Source organism: Coregonus lavaretus (genome assembly GCF_964263955.1).
Source record: "Coregonus lavaretus genome assembly, chromosome: 3".
Lineage (NCBI taxonomy): Eukaryota > Metazoa > Chordata > Actinopteri > Salmoniformes > Salmonidae > Coregonus > Coregonus lavaretus.
Window position 1 is genome coordinate 47,938,717 of NC_139990.1, and position 23,368 is coordinate 47,962,084.

At 45.1% G+C, this 23,368-nt stretch overlaps 2 protein-coding genes across 3 annotated transcripts in view; one reads left to right on the forward strand and one right to left on the reverse strand.

Annotated features, from left to right (window-relative positions):
• Positions 1–9,832, reverse strand: part of LOC311111981 (calcium-transporting ATPase type 2C member 1-like) — a 50,997-nt gene extending 41,165 nt beyond the window's left edge. The window contains exon 1 of the mRNA XM_084154932.1: positions 9,583–9,832. Coding sequence (XP_084011058.1) covers positions 9,583–9,606 — 24 coding nt within the window. The 5' untranslated portion in view covers positions 9,607–9,832. The remainder of the gene's footprint in view (positions 1–9,582) is intronic.
• A 78-nt stretch (positions 9,833–9,910) lies between these two features.
• Positions 9,911–23,368, forward strand: LOC311117626 (phosphoinositide 3-kinase regulatory subunit 4-like). 2 transcript variants are annotated; one of them, XM_084157546.1, is made up of 19 exons: positions 9,911–10,174; positions 11,035–11,778; positions 11,950–12,083; positions 12,212–12,830; positions 12,953–13,087; positions 13,185–13,406; positions 14,086–14,259; positions 14,376–14,521; positions 14,791–14,994; positions 15,129–15,330; positions 16,674–16,771; positions 16,930–17,152; positions 17,348–17,513; positions 21,135–21,299; positions 21,592–21,803; positions 21,986–22,117; positions 22,234–22,423; positions 22,621–22,741; positions 22,935–23,368. In XM_084157546.1, the coding sequence occupies exons 2-19, from the start codon at positions 11,061–11,063 to the stop codon at positions 23,103–23,105; spliced, it is 4,032 nt and encodes a 1,343-aa protein (XP_084013672.1). In that variant the 5' UTR covers positions 9,911–10,174; positions 11,035–11,060; the 3' UTR covers positions 23,106–23,368. The 2 variants fall into 2 exon arrangements, with proteins under 2 accessions (XP_084013672.1, XP_084013673.1); XM_084157547.1 differs by having other exon boundaries at positions 22,237–22,423.

Genomic DNA, 23,368 nt, shown 5'->3' on the forward strand with positions numbered 1-23,368 from the left:
TCACCGTTCTTGTGATCATTTTGACCCCACGGGGTGAGATCTTGCGTGGAGCCCCAGATCGAGGGAGATTATCAGTGGTCTTGTATGTCTAACATTTCCTAATAATTGCTCCCACAGTTGATTTCTTCAAACCAAGCTGCTTACCTATTGCAGATTCAGTCTTCCCAGCCTGGTGCAGGTCTACAATTTTGTTTCTGGTGTCCTTTGACAGCTCTTTGGTCTTGGCCATAGTGGAGTTTGGAGTGTGACTGTTTGAGGTTGTGGACAGGTGTCTTTTATACTGATAACAAGTTCAAACAGGTGCCATTAATACAGGTAACGAGTGGAGGACAGAGGAGCCTCTTAAAGAAGAAGTTACAGGTCTGTGAGAGCCAGAAATCTTGCTTGTTTGTAGGTGACCAAATACTTATTTTCCACCATAATTTGCAAATAAATTCATTAAAAATCCTACAATGTGATTTTCTGGATCTTTTTTTCTCAATTTGTCTGTCATAGTTGACGTGTACCTATGAAGAAAATTACAGGCCTCTCTCATCTTTTTAAGTGGGAGAACTTGCACAATTGGTGGCTGACTAAATATTTTTTTCCCCCACTGTAGGTATTAGGTACAAACATGCACTATAACCCTGACTGTCACGATCGTCGTAAGAAGCGGACCAAGGCGCAGCGTGATAGGCGTACATCTTTTAATGAGTACTTTACACAATCAACAAAACGATACGTGAAGTCAAAAGGTTCACCAACACAAACCTATACAGAACAAGATCCCACAAATAACTGTGCAAAACAGGCTGCCTAAGTATGGTTCCCAATCAGAGACAACGAGCAACAGCTGCCTCTGATCGGGAACCACCCTGGCCAACATAGATCTAAACGATCTAGAATAAACACATAGAAACTACAACATAGAAACTAACACCCTGGCTCAACATAAAAGAGTCCCCAGAGCCAGGGCGTGACACTGACATATAGGTATTAGGTACAAACATACGCTCTAACCCTGACATATAGGTATTAGGTACAAACATGCGCTATAACCCTGACATATAGGTATTAGGTACAAACATGCGCTATAACCCTGACATATAGGTATTAGGTACAAACATGCGCTATAACCCTGACATATAGGTATTAGGTACAAACATGCGCTCTAACCCTGACATATAGGTATTAGGTACAAACATGCGCTCTAACCCTGACATATAGGTATTAGGTACAAACATGCGCTCTAACCCTGACATATAGGTATTAGGTACAAACATGCGCTATAACCCTGACATATAGGTATTAGGTACAAACATGCGCTATAACCCTGACATAAAGGTATTAGGTACAAACATGCGCTATAACCCTGACATAAAGGTATTAGGTACAAACATGCGCTATAACCCTGACATATAGGTATTAGGTACAAACATACGCTCTAACCCTGACATATAGGTATTAGGTACAAACATGCGCTATAACCCTGTGCAGGACAGAAACAGGTGATGACAAATGTTGATCTGTGGTGCAAATAATCACAGTTTGCTTGATGGGGCATGAAAATAGTGTGCTGCTGAATCTAGTTTGGTTAATAATAGAACGTGGGCCATCTTGGACACTGGGCAGGGTCTGCTGGTCCAGTGTACAGACTCAATGCCTGAAGGCCAGATAAATGATTAGACCACAGGCTTGGGCAGTATCCAGATTTTCATATCGTTATACCGTCCTTCTCTCACCCTGGGATTTACGGTATTACCGGCATGGTGAGGGAGCAAAAAACGCAAGAAAAGCTCATTGGGCCTCTATCACCAGAATGCTAACAGAATTTGCACAAACTAATAGCGAAATCACATAGAACGCTGTTAACTAAATGCTAACGAGCAAAAACGAACATAAACTACTTGCAAAGACAGGCAAGTAGTCCATAGCATAGTTATACAAGCATAGCTAGTAGCTACCGAAAAATTGTGCAAATGAACAAAGTTGTGATGACGGCTTTTCTGAAGGAAGAGCAGCATGTGTACATGGAGAAGAGGGGAGGAGAAAGAAAAACACTAGAAGAAAGTAAAGGGGACAAAATGGCAACTGTACTGACAACTCACCCAGAGCGCTTTGACATTATAAAATATCTAATGGCAAACATTTAGTAGTGAATTGTCATCTCATGTGCACCGCAGAACAGAGACTCACCGACAGATATAGAACGCTATGGACTCACCAGCTCCCACTTTCTCCTGTTGTGCTATTTACAAACAAACACATGACTGTCTCAACTGTTCTGGGGAACTACTAATGTGGCAGGTGAAATGAAGAATGCAATCAGCTTTATCTCCAAATGTATTTCACAAGTTGACTGCAGGTATTAACTTAAAAAGTAGCTACAAATATTAAAATGTATTGAAAAACTTCAAATAAATTGTTTTAACGGTATTGACGGTATTGAAAAACCATCCCCTGGCTATTTCCAAATACCCCGGTATAAGGTATATACGGTATACCACCCAAGCCTACCACAGGCTCTAGGTGATGCTGTCTGGAACAGAGGCTGGTTTATTAAAAGGCCACAGTAAGGGACAGCGGTCAGGCTGGGAAGGACAGGCCCTGTCTGGTAACAGAGACATGTCAGTCCACAAGGGAGTGGCAGAAAAAGAACAGAGAGAGAGGGGGGGAATGGGTACTGTGGTTAGACAGGTGGTAGGGGGGAAATGAAGGATTGTGAGAGTGAGGATAAAGATGTACAGTTTAGACTCTGAAGACATGGAGAGACAGGGAGAGAAGATGGAAGGAGAGAGAGAGAGAAAGAGAGCTGTGGTGAGCGCAAGAGAGGGGAAGAGGGACAGTGAGAGAATATGGCGGGCCTGGGAGGTGAGAGAAATAGAGAGAGAGGACAGAGAAAAGAGAGGGAGGACAGAGAGAAGAGCGAGAGGGGGCTTGGGCACTGGATGTGCCAGTCCCGCCTCCCGTTTCACTTTGCCACCACACCACTCTCCCTCCCTTTGCCACCACACCACTCTCCCTCCCTCCCTTAGCCAGGCAAACATAAAGAGCAAACAGACCAACTGAACACTTACGCACTCCAACACGGATACAGCCCCCTCCCTGCCCTGCATCCTATCTGGACTGAATAACTTGACACACACACACTTCACAGGGTCAAGGATGGTTGACTTTATTATAGGCGTCTAGCCGCCTACTAGTTTGCTTTTGTAACCATCCAATGACGCTGTGTTAACTTATCACCACGGCAACTTGCAGAGAGCAGATTTCATAACACTGCATCAAAGAATAAACACTGGTAGCCTAGCCTACTCAACTGAACAACTTCAGTTACAGTTGGCATTGACACATAGCCTAGTTAATTTTAAGGATATAATTCTCATCCTCAAAAAGTAAATAAAAAAATCTGCCTCTGAACAAAGTGGTGTGCATCTGACCTGTGTGAACAGTGAACGCCATTGGAGGTTGGGTTGTTGGTAGCTGTTACTCAGAAGTCAGGTTCTTGCCAGTTAGACACTGGCTACATTTTCATTTTGCAAAACAGCACTGAAATGCTCAGGCATTACTCACAATATTTGGAGTGGAAATGAACTCAACTGTTCTTTTATGTCTGTGAGATGAGGGCGCCAGGCCAAATTTTTCAGGACAAGTGATTATTGTAGACACCCACTGTAGGCTATGGCTTTTTATGCATGTTTCATAACCATTTAATTATATTGTGTAAACTCATCACCAAGGCAACATGCACTGAGCAGATTTCATAATACTGTATCTCTCTGCATCAGAGAATAAACACCCTGACTAACCTGGTACATAGCCCTCTCAGAAACAACTTGAGTAACAGTTGGCATGCATACTAGGCAAGGTCATTTCGAGGACATAATATTCTTATCTTCTTCCACTAAAGAAAACAAAAAAGTTTCTCACGCAAAGTAGTGCATTAATGTGTGTGTGTGTGTGTGTGTGTTCGCGGTGTTTCCCCTACATGCATTTAGCGGATGGTAAAACGTTTTCAGTGTAAACTTAAAACGACTAAAACCAGATATAAATTATGTAGAAAATATAATTGAACAATATATTTTTAAATAACATCATATTTGAGAACTAACAATCAATCACCAAAATGTTAAAACTAGACAGTCAGGGAGAACATACAATTCCAAAAATTTTATGGCATGAGACCCCCCACTGATTTTGTTATGTTTGAGTCACTCAGATAGCCTAGGAACATGACATAAGTCATGACAAAACGTGTAGGAAGTTAGATTTAAAACATATTTTTTTTTGTCTCTGCAGCCATGAGGAGGGCCTTGGCACTGGATGAGTTACTGTAGCTAAAAACATTGTGAGATAGGCTAATCAAAGTTCAAAAAGGTAAATATGACCTCGTTCATAGTTTCTAGGCCTAGTTATTAACACAGGTCTAGTTTATACGACTGTTAATCATTGTAAATTGTGCACGTACAGCTACACTACCAGTCAAAAGTTTGGACACACCTACTCAGTCAAGGGTTTTTCTTTATTTTTACATTGCAGAATAATAGTGAAGACATCAAAACTATGAAATAACACATCAAAAGTGTTAAACAAATCAAAATGTATTTTATATTTCAGATTCTTCAAATAGCCACCCTTTGCCTTGATGACAGCTTTGCACACTCTTGGCATTCTCTCAACCAGCCTTATGAGATAGTCACCTGGAATGCATTTAAATGAACAGGTGTGCCTTGTTAAAAGTTAATTTGTGGAATTTCTTTCCTTCTTCATGCGTTTGAGCCAATCAGTTGTGTTGTGACAAGGAGGGGGGGGGGGGTATACAGAAGATAGCCCTATTTGGTAAAAGACCAAGTCCATATTATGGCAAGAACAGCTCAATAAGCAAAGAGAAACGACAGTCCATCATTACTTTAAGACATGAAGGCCAGTCAATACGGAAAATGTCAAGAACTTTGAAAGTTTCTTCAAGCGCAGTCGCAAAAACCATCAAGCACTATGGTGAAACTGGCCATTTGAGGACCGCCACAGGAATGAAGACCCAGAGTTACCTCTGCTGCAGAGGATAAGTTCATTAGAGTTACCAGCCTCAGAAATTGCAGCCCAAATAAATGCTTCACAGAGTTCAAGTAACAGACACATCTCAACATCAACTGTTCAGAGGAGATTGGGAATCAGGCCTTCATGGTCGAATTGCTGCAAAGAAACCACTACTACTAAAGAACACCAATAAGAAGAAGAGACTTGCTTGGGCCAAGAAACATGAGCAATGGACATTAGACCGGTGGAAATGTGTCCTTTGGTCTGATTAATCCAAATTGGAGATTTTTGGTTCCAACCGCCGTGGCTTTGTGAGACACGATGTGGGTGAACGGATGATCTCCGCATGTGTATTTCCCACCGTAAAGCATGAAGGAGGCGGTGTTATGGTGTGGGGGTGCTTTGCTGGTGACACTGTCTGTGATTTACATAGAATTCAAGGCACACTTAATCAGCATGTCTACCACAGCATTCTGCAGTGATACACCATCCCATCTGGTTTGGGCTTAGTGGGACTATAATTTGTTTTTCAACAGGACAATGACCCAACACACCTCCAGGCTGTGTAAGGGTTATTTTACCAAGAAGGAGAGTGATGAGTGCTGCATCAGATGACCTGGCCTCCACAATCCCCTGGGATGGCGTATCGCTGCAGAATGCTGTTGTAGCCATGCTGGTTAAGTGTGCCTTGAATTCTAAATAAATCACAGACAGTGTCACCAGCAAAGCACCACCACACCTCCTCCTCCATGCTTCACGGTGGGAACTACACATGCAGGGATCATCCGTTCCCCTACTCTGCGTCTCACAAAGACACAACAGTTGGAACCAAAAATCTCATATTTGGACTCATCAGACCTAAGGACAGATTTCCACCGGTCTAATGTCCATTGCTCATGTTTCTTGGCCCAAGCAAGTCTCTTCTTATTATTGGTGTCCTTTAGTAGTGGTTTCTTTGTAGCAATTCAACCATGAAGGCCTGATTCATGCAGTCTCCTCTGAACAGTTGATATTGAGATGTGTCGGTTACTTTAACTCTGTGAAGCATTTATTTGGGCTGCAATTTCTGAGGCTGGTAACTCTAATTAACTTATACTCTGCAGCAGAGGTAACTCTGGGTCTTCCTTTCCTGTGGCGGTCCTCATGAGAGCCAGTTTCATCATAGCGCTTGATGGTTTTTGCGACTGCATTTGAAGAAACATTCAAAGTTCTTTAAATGTTCCGTATTGACTGACCTTCATGTCTTAAAGTAATGATGGACTGTCGTTTCTCTTTGCTTATTGAGCTGTTCTTGCCATAATATGGACTGTCTTTTACCAAATAGGGCCATCTTTTGTATACCCCCCCTACCTTGTCACAACACAACTGATTGGCTCAAACGCATTAAGAAGGAAAGAAATGTCACAAAGTAACTTTTAACAAGGCACACCTGTTAATTGAAATGCATTCCAGGTGACTACCTCATGAAGCTGGTTGAGAAAATGCCAAGAGTGTGCAAAGCGGTCATCAAGGCAAAGGGTGGCTACTTCGAAGAATCTCAAATATAAAATATATTTTGATTTGTTTAACACTTTTTTGGTTACTACATGATTCCATATTTGTTATTTCATAGTTTTGATGTCTTCACACTTCTATTATTGCCAGACTGGTCATTGGAAATGTTGCTAAATGTGCAGGCTTAATTATAAACACAGTTTAGCTAAGTATACAGTCTAAATGCACCCCAAAAGTATGTATATGCATTGTAAAGGCAATTTTGAAGCGTACAGCACTTAGTCTAGTCTGCAGTTGGCTTACTATGCACTGATGGTTGTTGAAAGCCATGCTAGTTGAAAAATTTACTGTTGTAGTAATGGGTGGTCCTCTGTGGTCCTATGTGACACCAGAGGCTCTCTCTCTCTGAGAAGGAATTGCATGTTTGTCCATAATGATAGACTTCAAGTTACCCTCTCTCACACACACACACACTACTGCCATGCATTCTGATGTAGGCTATGTCTGGGTGAGAAGCAGGCAGAGCTTTCTGTGAACGACTTGATACACCCATGCAACCCTTATGTATGTGAATTAAATTCAATCAACTAGCTAACATCCCCTGAATTAAATTCAGTCAACTAGCCAAAATCCCCTGAATTAAATTGCAGAGACAGCACAATATAGACGACAAAATACAATCAACTATATGAACCTGTCAAAAACAACAACACACAAGCCCCTTGGCTTCATGCTCGAAAACAAATTGACACAATGACACGGTGAACACCAAATACACTGCTCAAAAAAATAAAGGGAACACTTAAACAACACATCCTAGATCTGAATGAATGAAATAATCTTATTAAATACTTTTTTCTTTACATAGTTGAATGTGCTGACAACAAAATCACACAAAAATTATCAATGGAAATCAAATTTATCAAACCATGGAGGTCTGGATTTGGATTCACCCTCAAAATTAAAGTGGAAAACCACACTACAGGCTGATCCAACTTTGATGTAATGTCCTTAAAACAAGTCAAAATGAGGCTCAGTAGTGTGTGTGGCCTCCACGTGCCTGTATGACCTCCCTACAATGCCTGGGCATGCTCCTGATGAGGTGGCGGATGGTCTCCTGAGGGATCTCCTCCCAGACCTGGACTAAAGCATCCGCCAACTCCTGGACAGTCTGTGGTGCAACGTGGCGTTGGTGGATGGAGCGAGACATGATGTCACAGATGTGCTCAATTGGATTCAGGTCTGGGGAACGGGCGGGCCAGTCCATATTATCAATGCCTTCCTCTTGCAGGAACTGCTGACACACTCCAGCCACATGAGGTCTAGCATTGTCTTGCATTAGGAGGAACCCAGGGCCAACCGCACCAGCATATGGTCTCACAAGGGGTCTGAGGATCTCATCTCAGTACCTAATGGCAGTCAGGCTACCTCTGGCGAGCACATGGAGGGCTGTGCGGCCCCCCAAAGAAATGCCACCCCACACCATGACTGACCCACCGCCAAACCGGTCATGCTGGAGGATGTTGCAGGCAGCAGAACGTTCTCCACGGCGTCTCCAGACTCTGTCACGTCTGTCACCTGTGCTCAGTGTGAACCTGCGAGAGCACAGGGCGCCAGTGGCGAATTTGCCAATCTTGGTGTTCTCTGGCAAATGCTAAACGTCCTGCACGGTGTTGGGCTGTAAGCACAACCCCCACCTGTGGACGTCGGGCCCTCATACCACCCTCATGGAGTCTGTTTCTGACCGTTTGAGCAGACACATGCACATTTGTGGCCTGCTGGAGGTCATTTTGCAGGGCTCTGGCAGTGCTCCTCCTGCTCCTCCTTGCACAAAGGCGGAGGTAGAGGTCCTGCTGCTGGGTTGTTGCCCTCCTACGGCCTCCTCCACGTCTCCTGATGTACTGGCCTGTCTCCTGGAAGCGCCTCCATGCTCTGGACACTACGCTGACAGACACAGCAAACCTTCTTGCCACAGCTCGCATTGATGTGCCATCCTGGATGAGCTGCACTACCTGAGCCACTTGTGTGGGTTGTAGACTCCGTCTCATGCTACCACTAGAGTGAAAGCACCGCCAGCATTCAAAAGTGACCAAAACATCAGCCAGGAAGCATAGGAACTGAGAAGTGGTCTGTGGTCACCACCTGCAGAACCACTTCTTTATTGGGGGTGTCTTGCTAATTGCCTATAATTTCCACCTGTTGTCTATTCCATTTGCACAACAGCATGTGAAATTTATTGTCAATCAGTGTTGCTTCCTAAGTGGACAGTTTGATTTCACAGAAGTGTGATTGACTTGGAGTTACATTGTGTTGTTTAAGTGTTCCCTTTATTTTTTTGAGCAGTGTACAACAAGGCTTAGCCAAAGCTACACCCTCGTGGTTAGTGCGGGTTGTGCTATCTAGGTCATTGCTCAACCTACTATTACATTGCCACTTTTTATTGATCAGCAAAATTCAACATGCTGCTTAGTTGCTTGCAAATGGGTTTTTTAACTTTATAAGAAAAAAACCGATTGGTGTATTTGAGGTAGTATCACCAGTGGGTTAGTAACATCGCGGTTCCGTGGTACTGGAAAACGACACCAATAAATTGGGCAGTGGGCCTGCCGGGGAAATATAACGCTAACGTTACTTTACATAATCGTCATAGCTAGCTATGATGATATGGTTGTTGGGTTATAGCACACTGCAAGCTAGCTAGGTATTGTTGGTTTTGTTGTTCTGACTTTTACATGAAGCTGCATATGTATCCCTGAACCATCTCAAAGTTCGCTGTGACAACAAACAACTATCCTGTATGACAGCAATTTATACATGTCACGTAAACAGTATTTCTACCGACAAAACACTACGCTCACCTCCCGTGATCATGGAGCTCTCGACTGTGTAACATTATACTGCTGTAGCTAGCTACGCTGTCTTTCCCTTGCGCCAGCTCCCCCCACTGTCCTTGTTGAACAAAACCATTGTCAACACATGCTTTTATATCTAAATACAACTCACTCTTGGGTATATACTATGTTGTAAATATATTAAAATATGAATATAACGTTCAGAAATCCGGAAACTTACCAGCAGCTCCCGTTTCTTCAGCATCTTCCGTGAAATCCACTGTCGCTTCTCTCTGACGGACTGTCACCGGTGAGGTCAGCACGCTAGAAGCGTAGAGCTGTATTTTAATAATCTAAAACAGTTCCTCTCCTCGTCCCTTCCTCTCGTTCATTGACATCAGGTAACTTCACAGACGAAAGCAAAAAAAAAAACATGTAGGCATCTCAGATATTGCTTTCACATCTACTTTGTGTTTTATAAAAAGTGAAACCTAGAACCGGAAGTGACGTTTGTTTATGTGTGTGTGCATTCTGCGGAGGGATATTATCTTTTTTTTTTTTTTTTTTTTATCTTACAGGATTTTACAGGAAATGTTACTTTCCTTCAGCTGTCAACTGAACAAGCTACATCTCGACGCACAATTTATATTTTTCTCAAATGGAGTCGTCTTAGCAAAATGCATGGGAATGACATATTAGAACCGATTGAGTTAGCTAGATGCTAACTAGCTACGAAGCCGAACAATACTACGCCGCATCTCAACCATCTGGTAAACAATACCCTGCACTGTAATTTCATCAACGTCACGTGCATTTTATGTTCGATTTGTATTGTAAGTATATAAAACTGCATGTACTTTTCGGTTGTTATGTATTGTTTTTCTTTGTTTAGGAAACTGACATATTCATGTAACAATGGTAAGTTATTGCACTGTCATCATCACAGTGTACGGTCCTCACATGATGAAGCAATGCATATGACCCAATTTTCATGGCAGAGTAAGTAGCACTAAACGAGTTTGAAAACAGCTAACTAGATAACAATTTGTAGGCACAGTTAGTGTTTACCTAGCTATGTTATTTACATTTAGACATTCCGTTGTTGATAGCCCACCTCTGTGATTGCTCTCTGCAATTGTGTTGCAAATCCTCGCTGCTTCAGAAAGCTTTATTTAGTACATGATTTGTCATACATGGCTTTATTGTATGGGGAGGGTTTCCCGGCTAGGTTTATTGCTTAATTATAAGCCGGGTAGTTTGGATACTGGATGCTGATTGGCTAAAACAGCATTCAGCCGTGTGTATGTGAGACCTTATACCATGACATTTACAATGAAAGCCGTGTTATATGAGACCATATACCACGGGTATGACAAAACATTTATTTTTGCTGCTCTAATTACGTTTGTAACCAGTTTATAATAGCAATAAGGCACCTCGGGGGTTTGTGGTATATGGCCAATATACCACGGCTAAGGGCTGTATCCAGGCACTCCGCATTGTGTCGTGCTTAAGAACAGCCCTTAGCCATGGTATATTGCCCATATACCACACCCCATCGGGCATTATTGCTTAATTATGCAATAGGTAGGAAATTATGTTAGGTTGTATTGGCTGATCTGATAGCCATCCGCGAACTGTTACAATTCTTATTTTGGCAAACTTTTGACTGTTCATGTCTATGTCAACCCAGGACCCGGGTCAGAGTGTATCAGAACCATGGGGAATCAGCTGGCAGGGATCGCTCCCGCCCAGATCCTATCTGTCGACAGCTACTTCTCTGATATCCATGATCACGAGTATGACAAGAGCCTGGGCAGCACGCGCTTCTTCAAGGTGGCACGCGCCAAGCACAGGGAAGGCCTGGTGGTGGTGAAGGTGTTTGCCATCCAGGACCCATCTCTACCTCTCACCAGCTACAAGCAGGAGCTGGAGGAGCTAAAGATCAGACTACATTCCTGCCAGAACTGCCTGCCCTTCCAGAAGGCCTCCCTCACTGAGAAAGCAGCCATCCTCTTCCGCCAGTACGTCCGGGACAACTTGTATGATCGCATCAGCACGCGACCCTTCCTCAACAATGTAGAGAAGCGCTGGCTAGCCTTCCAGATCCTCACCGCCGTAGACCAGGCGCACAAATCGGGCGTGCGCCACGGTGACATTAAGACCGAGAATGTGATGGTGACCAGCTGGAACTGGGTGCTGCTCACAGACTTTGCCAGCTTCAAGCCCACCTATCTGCCCGAGGACAACCCAGCTGACTTTAATTACTTCTTTGACACATCTCGACGGAGGACATGTTACATCGCCCCCGAGAGGTTTGTGGATGGGAGTATGTTCACCACAGACAGTGACCAGAATACCCCTCTGGTGGACCTCACCAGCAACAGCCAGAGGAGCAGGGGAGAGCTCAAACAGGTCATGGATATCTTCTCAGCAGGTAACTTTCATAGCTGAAACATATAGATATTTTCTGTTCAGGGGCAATAGAGAGAGATAGGTGGATGCCATGGACTCGTCCAATTTACTAGTAGTTGTAGGTTCGACATTGAGTGTTTAATCATCTAATGTACATTCCCCTTCCCTGACTGTTATTTCATGTGTTTTTCAGGTTGTGTGATCGCAGAACTCTTCACAGAGGGAGTACCACTGTTCGATCTCTCCCAACTTCTGGCGTATCGCAAAGGACACTTCCAGACAGAGCACGTTCTCATGAAAATAGAAGACCGTTACATCAGAGAGCTAGTAATAGTCAATATGTTTTGTTTGTAGATGAAGACGTTCTTGTGAAATACTAAATTCATCCTGAGCACCAATTCTTAAGTGTACCGCTGTCTCCTGGTAACCACCAAAACTCTCTTTTCACCTCCTAGGTGGCCCAGATGGTGCAGCGGGAGCCGGAGAAGCGTCTAACTGCGGAGGAGTACCTGAAGCAGCAGAGAGGTAATGCCTTCCCAGACATCTTCTACACCTTCCTGCAGCCCTACATGGCCCAGTTTGCCAAGGAGACCTTCCAGTCGGCAGACGAGCGTGTGCTGGTCATCCGCAAGGACCTGGACAACATCCTCCATAACCTCCGCGGGGGAGGGCCAGGCGGGTCCTCGGAGAAGCGTGAGAAGGGGGACCAGGAGTCGGGTGTGGTGTCGGCCAAGGAGGAGCAGGGCCTGGTGGTGCTGGTGTCTGTCATCACCTCCTGCCTCCAGACGCTTCGTTCCTGTGACTCCAAGCTGGCGGCTCTGGAGCTGGTGCTGCATCTGGCGGGCCGCCTTAGGGTGGAGACGCTGCTGGACCGCATCACGCCATACCTGCTGCACTTCTGCAGCGACCCGGCGCCGCGGGTTAGGGCCCAGGCTGTGCACACCCTAGCCAAGGTGCTGGCACTGGTGAAGGAGGTTCCCCGTAACGATGTCAACATCTACCCCGAGTACATCCTGCCGGGCATTGCCCACCTGGCGCAGGACGATGCCACCATCGTCAGGCTGGCATACGCAGGTCAGTTGGGTTGACAATGACTACGGGTCGCTCTAAATGTGATTACACACCTAATAGTCCAAAGGTTGACAGTGTTTATGTTGTTTGTAATGCCTAGTCATTCCCCCCTCTCCTTTTCTCAGAGAACATAGCCCACCTGGCTGAGACAGCTTTGCGGTTTTTAGAGCTTGTTCAGGAGAATAACCTGAATATGGAGCACGACTTGAACGGAGAGGACACAGAGGACACCCTCCATCCCAACGAGAACTACGACTCTGGTAATTTTAAGGCCTCCTCTCTCTCAAATATCAGCTCGGAGGTAGAGCTCCCTTGGAAAAATTATATTCTGTTCTGACTTCCTGTTCCTCCTGACAGAGCTGCAGGCGCTGCATGAGATGGTACAGCAGAAGGTGGTTACGTTACTGAGCGACTCAGAGAACATCGTCAAGCAGTCTCTGATGGAGAACGGCATCACGCGGCTCTGCGTGTTCTTCGGCCGGCAGAAGGCCAACGACGTGCTCCTGTCCCACATGATCACCTTCCTGAATGACAAGAATGACTGGCACCTCCGGGGAGCCTTCTTCGACAGCATCGTGGGTAAGGGGCAGGACTGTGCCACAGACACGGTGCCCACACTTAGTCACTCAAATACGCTAATGGATAAAAGCTGGATGTGTACATGCAGGAAGTCTCATAGATACAGACATATAATGTATTTTCTCTCCATTGACCCCTGTCTTTCTATTTGCGCTCTCTTCTGCCTCCCCCCTCCCTCTTGGTCTCTGTCTTTTACTTTTCTCTTTTACTCTCTCTCCCTCTCTACATCTCTCCCTCTCTCTCTCCCTCTCTTTACATCTCTCCCTCTCTCTCTCTCCCTCTCTTTACATCTCTCTCTCTCCCTCTCTTTACATCTCTCTCTCTCCCTCTCTTTACATCTCTCTCTCCCTCTCTTTCCATCTCTCTCTCCCTCTCTCTCCCTCTCTTTCCATCTCTTTCTCCCTCTCTTTCCATCTCTCTCTCTCTCTCTCCCTCTCTTTCCATCTCTCCCTCTCTCTCTCCCTCTCTTTCCATCTCTCCCTCTCTCCCTCTCTTTCCATCTCTCTCTCTCCCTCTCTTTCCATCTCTCCCTCTCTCCCTCTCTTTCCATCTCTCTCTCTCCCTCTCTTTCCATCTCTCCCTCTCTCTCTCTCCCTCTCTTTCCATCTCTCCCTCTCTCTCTCTCCCTCTCTTTCCATCTCTCCCTCTCTCTCTCTCCCTATCTCTCCATTTCCTCCAGGTGTGGCGGCGTACGTGGGCTGGCAGAGCTCGTCCATCCTGAAGCCCCTCCTGCAGCAGGGTCTGAGTGACGCGGAGGAGTTTGTCATCTACAAGGCCCTCAACGCTCTCACCTGCATGTGCCAGCTGGGCCTGCTGCAGAAACCACACATCTACGAGTTTGTCAGTGACATTGGTGAGAGAGGGTAGAGAGGGGCTTAAAGACGGCAGTGGAAGGAGAGTGTTATTACTATTTGGCCATGTAAAAAAGGCACTTTTTGTGATTAACTTTTCCCCCCTTATTTTGAAAAGCCCCATTCCTGTGCCACCCCAACCTGTGGATCCGCTACGGGGCGGTGGGCTTCATCACTGTGGTGGCCCAGCACCTCAACATAGCAGACGTCTACTGCAAACTGATGCCTCACCTCAACCCCTTCATCACCCAGCCCATCATACAGGTAGGACTTCTACACACGCTCACTTACCATCTTCATGTGTAACACATTGAAAGAATCTCCCAGACTCGTATTAAATTATGTTAAACTGTGCTATGTTATGGTGTGCTGTACGGTGCTATGCTATGTTATGGTGTGCTGAACTGTGCTATGCTATGTTATGGTGTGCTGAACTGTGCTATGCTAGGTTATGGTGTGCTGAACTGTGCTATGCTAGGTTATGGTGTGCTGTACTGTGCTATTCTGTGTTAAATGAGGCTGTTTCCTCTCAGATCGATAAAGAGATAGTGCTGCTGAGTGTGCTGAAGGAGCCAGTGAGCCGCTCCATCTTCGACTACTCCCTGCGCTCCAAAGACATCGGCAGCCTCTTCCGCCACCTGCTGCTGCGGCAGAAGAAGCGCAGCGGCTCACTCCCAGAATGCCCCATTCCGGAGGACCCCGCCATCGCCCAGCTGCTTAAGAAACTGCTCTCGCAGGTCAGAGGGCGGGGGTGATGTGTCTCGATGTGACATGGATGGGAAATGTATGTTCTCCATATAATGCACAACTTTTGACCATTATTGTTATGATGATGATCAACGATGATGATGATGATAATTGTTTATTCTAGGGGATGACGGAGGCTGAAGAGGACAAGCTGCTAGCACTGAAGGACTTCATGCTCAAGTCCAACAAGGCCAAGGCCAACATGGGAGACCAGAGCCACCTGGGGGAGGCGGTCCAGAGTGGGGTCATTGACCTGGCCACGCTGGGCATCATGGGACGTCAGGTGGACCTGGTCAAACCCAAACAGGAGGCAGAGGACAAGCGAGGTAGGGACGCCACTGCCACCTGGTGGTCAAAGTACACCCCTGTAATAGCAGAGATGGTTACACAAACCCAAAAGCTGCATTTACACAGACCGCACAATTCTGATCTTTTGGCCAATTTTTGTCAAAAGAGCTAATCTGATTGGTAAAAAGACTAATTAGTGAAACAAAATATTGGAAATGGGCTGCCTGTGTAAACACAGCCAAATTGACCCTTAGCCTTAAGACACTTGTGTGTGTATAGACACTGAAAGGATTGGATAGGTTGATATTATAGTTGATATATTCTCACCATGTTTGATGTCAATGACTTGTCGTTTATCTGTTTGCAGACTTCATCGCCACAGCATCTGGTATATTGCTGGTGTGGTTTTGCCTGTAATGATGTGCATTACAAATAATCCCATCCAGACATCATTTCCCCCAGATTACCCACATCGCTTCATTACATTTAATTCATTTGATGGGTAAAACTGCATCAGGAGAAGCAGAGTTTTCACATTTTCTCATGACCTCTCTAGCTGTCTACCAATGACAGAGCAGTACATGTTAGTGTTCAGCACATACACATCTCCTTTTCCCTGTAATCAAATAAAATGTCAGACTGGCCTTGAGTTCTGTTAACATACCAGGCAGACTCCCCTTAGGGGCATCAATATTTGTTAAAAAGACATGTGTGCTCTCTGGCAGTAGTGTAAACAATGGATCTAAGGCCCTTAGTCTGCTTAAGTAACACTATACCAGTTAAATCCCATATGGGTCTAGATATTAGATTCCATGGTATTCAATATAAAGTATTTATTCAAGCACATACTGAAAGATTGTGTTGTGTATCTACGCCATAGGGATAACAGGTATATTAACATCTAACATCTTTGGTGTTTTGGAGTGTTTTTTCATAGATACTGTTAGTAGCTTGTCTGACATAACTTACCGTGGGCTAAGAGTGACTGTGTGTTGCAGCTGGTATGTTTCAATCGCATGGAACTGGCCTTATGGAGTGTTGGACTGCTGCTGGTGACTAATTTAACTACTCACCCTAACATGTCCTGTGATTAGCATATCTCCCAGCTCCAACTGCTTCATGTAGTCTGGTGGTCTTAACCTGTTGTATCTGCATTGGCCTTCAACTCCTTTAATGCCTGCCATCTCCCATTGGTATTTTCATTAGACGTTAGAAACCGTAGTGCCTTCTCCATGGCTTATTGGAATAGCTGAAAATTGGTAGGCCCCTTCAACTTAATGGCTATTCAATCCAACAGTCCCCAAGCTTTTGACCTCCAGTGCTGAATGCTTCTTAACTAGTGTTTCTTAGCTTTTTCTTGTTTTTTTCTCTCTCGCTTCAGCACGGAAACACACCAAACAGGACTCAAACATGAATGAAGAGTGGAAGAGCATGTTTGGCTCTCAGGAGCCAGCGGCTACAGCACCACAGCCCCCGACGGTACATAACGGGTTAACCTATGATGTCTGTTAGGAATAGTAGGTGGGGGGGGGGGGCGAGGTTTGAATGATCGACCGATTGATTGATATACTAAGTGATTGATTTAATAGCCTGGTCCAGTCTGGTAGTCTATCTTCTATCTCTGTGTACTCCACCAGGTGCCTGAAGGGGCGGGGACTCAGACCAGGAAGAGCACAGCCTCCCCTGGTGTCCCTGTGGGGCAGTCTGCAGGCGCAGTCTCCACCTACCAGCGTCGTCTCAACACGTGCAAGGCGGAGCTTCAACATCTGGTGCAGCAGAAGAGGGAACAGTGCAGCGCAGAGCGCATGGCCAAGCAGATGATGGAGAGCGCTGAATGGGAGAGCCGTCCGCCTCCGCCAGGTAAAGTAGTGCCACTGACACAACATAGGCTAGGCCATAATCACTCCACAAGTGATTCTTTTTTGGTCATTGTATTATTGAATATACCACTAGCGGTGTGTTTCTTGCCAATTTGGATTAAGCACAGCAGAAATGTCAACAAGCAGTAGGGTTAGTCGGGGCCCGTCCACATTGTGTTGTTGTTTTGTTCTGCAGGGTGGCACCCTAAGGGTCTTCTAGTGGCCCACCTCCATGAGCACAAGTCTGCTGTCAACCGTATCCGTGTGTCAGACGAGCACTCCATCTTCGCCACGGCCTCCAACGACGGCACCGTCAAGGTCTGGGACAGCCAGAAGATGGAGGGCAAAACCACCACCACCAGGTATGCTAACCAAGTAGTAACCAATAACCAACCAGTTAACCAAGTAGTAACCAACAACCAACCAGTTAACCAAGTAGTAATCAACAACCAACCAGTTAACCAAGTAGTAACCAACAACCAACCAGTTAATCAAGTAGTTGTGGTTACCTCCCCTTTTTTTTGTTTAATGAGAGAGAGAAGAGAGAATGTTTTTTTCAACAGTACAAATGGCAGCAACATGCTGAATTGTGAGTGCAAAAAAATGATGTTCATCAACTGTTCAGCAGGCGAACCATGGTTGGGATGGCGCTGCAACCGAAACGCTCAGTCCTGCTGTGGATCAGCTCCAGTTTAGCTAAAGCTGGAATCCGTAGCAGTGAAACTGACACGCCCGTTCGCGGTATTACAACAACAAAGACGTTACTTCAAACAACGAACATAGTTTTTTTCCCCTCGGACATCATTGCACGTCATTGAACGCGCGATAGAACAGCAGATTATGTACTATGATTTTTGTTTACCACGATGCAGGATGCTCCTCTGCCACATTTCAAAAACAATAACAAATGTGCCTGCGCCTGCGGCCACCAGTGGCACTGTTTCACCTTATGCAGATCTCAGCTTTAAGGAGTGGTTCTGGTGTAGACTTAGACCATCATTGGGGTGGGAGCATATGGCAGAAGGGATCATATTTTAGAAGTGATCTTACAAAGGATCTTGAGACTTTCTCAGCGTGTGTAGAGTGATGGTAGGTCCATATTGGTGTGTGTAGTGATGGTAGGTCCAAATTGGTGTGTGTGGTGATGGTAGGTCCAGATTGGTGTGTAGTGATGGTAGGTCCAGATTGGTGTGTGTGGTGATGGTAGGTCCAGATTGGTGTGTGTAGTGATGGTAGGTCCAGATTGGTGTGTGTAGTGATGGTAGGTCCAGATTGGTGTGTGTAGTGATGGTAGGTCCAGATTGGTGTGTGTAGTGATGGTAGATCCAGATTGGTGTGTGTAGTGATGGTAGATCCAGACTGGTGTGTGTAGTGATGGTAGGTCCAGATTGGTGCATTTGTCTGAGTAGGTGTAGTGTAAGTGTACCCATTAAGCCCACTTCCTTATCTTTAAGATAAAAAAATGTGTGACACCAGAAACAAAATGGTAGACCTGCACCAGGCTGGAAAGACTGAATCTGCAATAGGTAAGCAGCTTGGTTTGAAAAAATCAACTGTGGGAGCAATTGTTAGGAAATGGAAGACATACAAGACCACTGATAATCTCCCTCGATCTGGTGCTCCACGCAAGATCTCACCCCGTGGGGTCAAAATGATCACAAGAACGGTGAGCAAAAATCCCAGAACCATACGGGGGGACCTAGTGAATGACCTGCAGAGAGCTGGGACCAAAGTAACAAAGCCTACCATCAGTAACACACTACTCCGCCAGGGACTCAAATCCTGCAGTGCCAGACGTGTCCCCCTGCTTAAGCCAGTACATGTCCAGGCCCGTCTGAAGTTTGCTAGAGTGCATTTGGATGATCCAGAAGAGGATTGGGAGAATGTCATATGGTCAGATGAAACCAAAATAGAACTTTTTGGTAAAAACTCAACTCGTCGTGTTTGGAGGACAAAGAATGCTGAGTTGCATCCAAAGAACACCATACCTACTTGTCATGAGAATTTCTATCTCTAATTCAACCTAAGCTTGAATCATTACCAGAGGTTGTAAGGCTCTGGTTTTAATCATAAATGATTCAAGGTCCACAACCAGCAAGAATGATCTGTATTTTTATTCATGGAGAGCTCTGGCGCCAAAACCCATACACTCCTGTTTTATACCCCTTGACACACAAAGGCACTTTGCTCCGCCCACCTTTAGGAGGCTTTTTTTAACCCGTTTTCTCAGTCCCCTTCACCCTGGAATGTTTAGTCCCGCCCCCCTCTGTTAGTGGGTTGCCACTACATTATAACTCTAACACCGTTCACACATTTATACTGTATTTGGGGTGAAATCCTTTAGTCATTATTCTTAAAATACAAATTAATCTAACACTACTGTGAAGCATGGGGGTGGAAACATCATGCTTTGGGGCTGTTTTTCTGCAAAGGGATCAGGACGACTGATCCGTGTAAAGGAAAGAATGAATGGGGCCATGTATCGTGAGATTTTGAGTGAAAACCTCCTTCCATCAGCAAGGGCATTGAAGATGAAACGTGGCTGGGTCTTTCAGCATGACAATGATCCCAAACACACCGCCCGGGCAACGAAGGAGTGGCTTCGTAAGAAGCATTTCAAGGTCCTGGAGTGGCCTAGCCAGTCTCCAGATCTCAACCCCATAGAAAATCTTTGGAGGGAGTTGAAAGTCCGTGTTGCCCAGCGACAGCCCCAAAACATCACTGCTCTAGAGGAGATCTGCATGGAGGAATGGGCCAAAATACCAGCAACAGTGTGTGAAAACCTTGTGAAGACTTACAGAAAACGTTTGACCTGTGTCATTGCCAACAAAGGGTATATAACAAAGTATTGAGAAACTTTTGTTATTGACCAAATACTTATTTTCCACCATAATTTGCAAATAAATTCATTAAAAATCCTACAATGTGATTTTCTGGAAATTTCTTTCTCATTTTGTCTGTCATAGTTGACGTGTACCTATGATGAAAATTACAGGCCTCTCTCATCTTTTTAAGTGGGAGAACTTGCACAATTGGTGGCTGACTAAATACTTTTTTCCCCCACTGTATATATTTTTTAAAGTAAAACTTCACATGAGAGATTCATCTTTCATGTTATCTCCACTTTTTGTATAAATAATTAGGGCAGTATATGTTAGAAATGTCTAAACTTAGATTTTGGTGGGCTTAATAGGGACACTTACCCTAGTTTAGCTGAGTAGGTGGTGAATACCGTTACCAGGATATAGGAGGTGAATACCGTTACCAGGATATAGGAGGTGCATACCGTTACCAGGATATAGGAGGTGAATACCGTTACCAGGATATAGGAGGTGCATACCGTTACCAGGATATAGGAGGTGAATACCGTTACCAGGATATAGGAGGTGAATACCGTTACCAGGATATAGGAGGTGAATACCGTTACCAGGAGAGTTACCGTTCATAGAAGGGAATCCGTCAATTGAAATAAATTCATTAGGCCCTAATCTATGGATTTCACATGACTGGGCAGGGGCGCAACCATGAGTGGGCCTGGGAGGGCATAGGCCCAGCCAATTGGAATTCGTTTTTCCCCACAAAAGGGCTGTATTACAGACAGAAATATTCATCAGCACTCAAGACATTTCAGCTTTTCATTTTGAAGTAATTAAAACAAAATTCTAAAAACAGAATTCCACTTTGACATGATGGGGTATTGTGTGTTGGACAGTGACACAAAATCTTAATTTAATACATTTTAAATTCAGGCTGTATCATAACAAAATGTGGAAAAAGTCAAGGGGTGTGAATACTTTCTCAAGGTACTGTATATGTAGGTGTTTAAGGCGTCGGAGGAGGAACAGACTTCAGCTCGCCTTTTCACAGATGTGCTCTACTCTGGATAAGAGCGTCTGCTATAAATGACCAAAACGTTGATGGAAAAAGTAATGAACAACAGGCCTCAATCCAACCTGTGTGAATGTTTTGATGCTGTCTTACAGGTCAGTGCTGACGTACTCTCGCATCGGGGGCCACGTGAAGTCGTTGACCTTCTGTCAGGGGTCACATTACCTGGCTGCTGCCTCAGACAACGGTTCCATCCAGCTCCTGGCCATTGAGGCCAACAAGCCTCCCAAATCACCCAAGGTTAACCCATTTCAGACCAGGTATGTACTACCCATCAGGTGTTTATGAAGCATAAAGATGGTTTTATTTACTGTAGTTTATATAATAATAATAATTATTATTATTATTTATTGGCATTATGTAGTGCTTTTCTACGAACTGAGGTACTCCAAGCACTTTACATAGTAAGGGGGGAAACTTACCTCATCCACCATCAATGGACTTGCAGTATAATGTAGTTATCATGATCATGCCGTATCATTTAGATGCCACAGTGTAAATATTTAGTTAGTTATAACTACACAGTAACTGTTATATCGACTGTCCTCTCAGGTTCCTGGACCAGAAGGATGACGGCTGCGTGGTGGACGTCCACCATTTTAATTCTGGAGCCCAATCTGTGCTGGCCTACGCCACGGTGAACGGCTCCCTGGTGGGCTGGGACTTGCGCTCCAACTCCAACGCCTGGACCCTCCGCCACGACCTCCGACTGGGTCTTATCACCTCCTTCACTGTGGACATGCACCAGTGCTGGCTCTGCCTAGGTACGTGGATGTTGGTGTGAGCACGTGGGTGGATGTGGGTCGTGTGTGGTGCATGTCGTGTGTATGAAAAATGTAAATGAATTTAGTCTGAAAACTGTATTGTACTTAAACAGAGTTGTGACTTATCTGACATGCACTTATCAGGAGTCAACTGAATCCCATTCTGATTCTTCCACACACAGGTACAAGCAACGGCACTATGGCATGCTGGGACATGCGGTTCCAGCTCCCCATCTCAAACCACTCCCACCCTGCCCGAGCACGAATCAGACGGCTGCTCATGCACCCGCTCTACCAATCCTCCGTCATCGCTGGTGAGACTCGATGTCATCATATTATTTATCTTTATTAACAAAACCTCAACTTTTTCGGGTCTTTCTTTGAGGTGCAATTCAAACTATTATTTGTGTATTTTGTTGTTTTTTTGTAGCAGTCCAGGGCAACAATGAGGTATCCATGTGGGACATGGAGACTGGGGACAGGAAGTTCACGCTGTGGGCCAGCTCTGCTCCCCCTCTCTCAGAGATGCAGCCGTCCCCCCACAGTGTCCATGGGATCTACTGCAGCCCTGCAGACGGGAACCCCCTCCTCCTCACAGCCGGCTCTGACATGAGAATCAGGTATGGTTGCTATACTCTTGACTGGACTAACCATCCTTCTGATATATTTAACCCAGTTTTGACCACGTATGTTTACTGGATGACATTTTAAGTTTGTGTTTGACGATGTGGCTTAGCCAAGAAGTGTGTTGGATGGCGTTTGCTTTTTTTTTGTGAGTTGTCTTTTTTCTATACTGTGTGTGTGTGTTTATTCCCAGGTTCTGGGACTTGGCCTACCCAGAGAGGTCCTACATCGTGGCAGGTGGAGCCAATGAACCGCTGCACTGTCCCTCAGTCCTCTACAGCCGCAAGATCATCGAGGGCACCGAGGTTGTACAGGTATGCCCTGATAGGACGGCGGCGGTGTATTCAGTGTATTCCTCTAAGCACCTGGTCCTACAATGAGGTGTTCAATACATCATTTTTGTCCCCGGAGAGCAATTAATTTGCAGCATTATATAAACCTGTATGACTAAGAAACAACAGACAGGTAGAGATTGACCTACATTCCCTGTCCTGTCATTCCCTGCAGGAGATCCACAGCAAACAGAAGAGTGGAGCCACAGAGGACACCCCACGCAGGGGTCCCGAGTCCCTCCCCGTGGGCCACCATGACATCATCACTGACATCGCCACCTTCCAGACCACACAGGGCTTCATCGTCACTTCGTCCAGAGACGGCATCGTCAAAGTCTGGAAATAAATTGCCGCTTTCAGGCCCTCCCACTCTCGCTGATCTACTGTTTTGATCTACTGTTGTAGACTTTTGTACATAATATATTTTAAAGCTAATTAATATAAGAGAAGCTTCTAGAAATCCTGTTGCAAAATATGAGTAGATGTTAACACTTTGTTTGTAATGACATTCACTGAAGTCACAATTATGCAATGCCTGATATCTGTTTGTTAAACTGCTCAAAAGCAACTGTTCAAGAAGTGTCAATAAAGTTTGGTATGATGAATGAA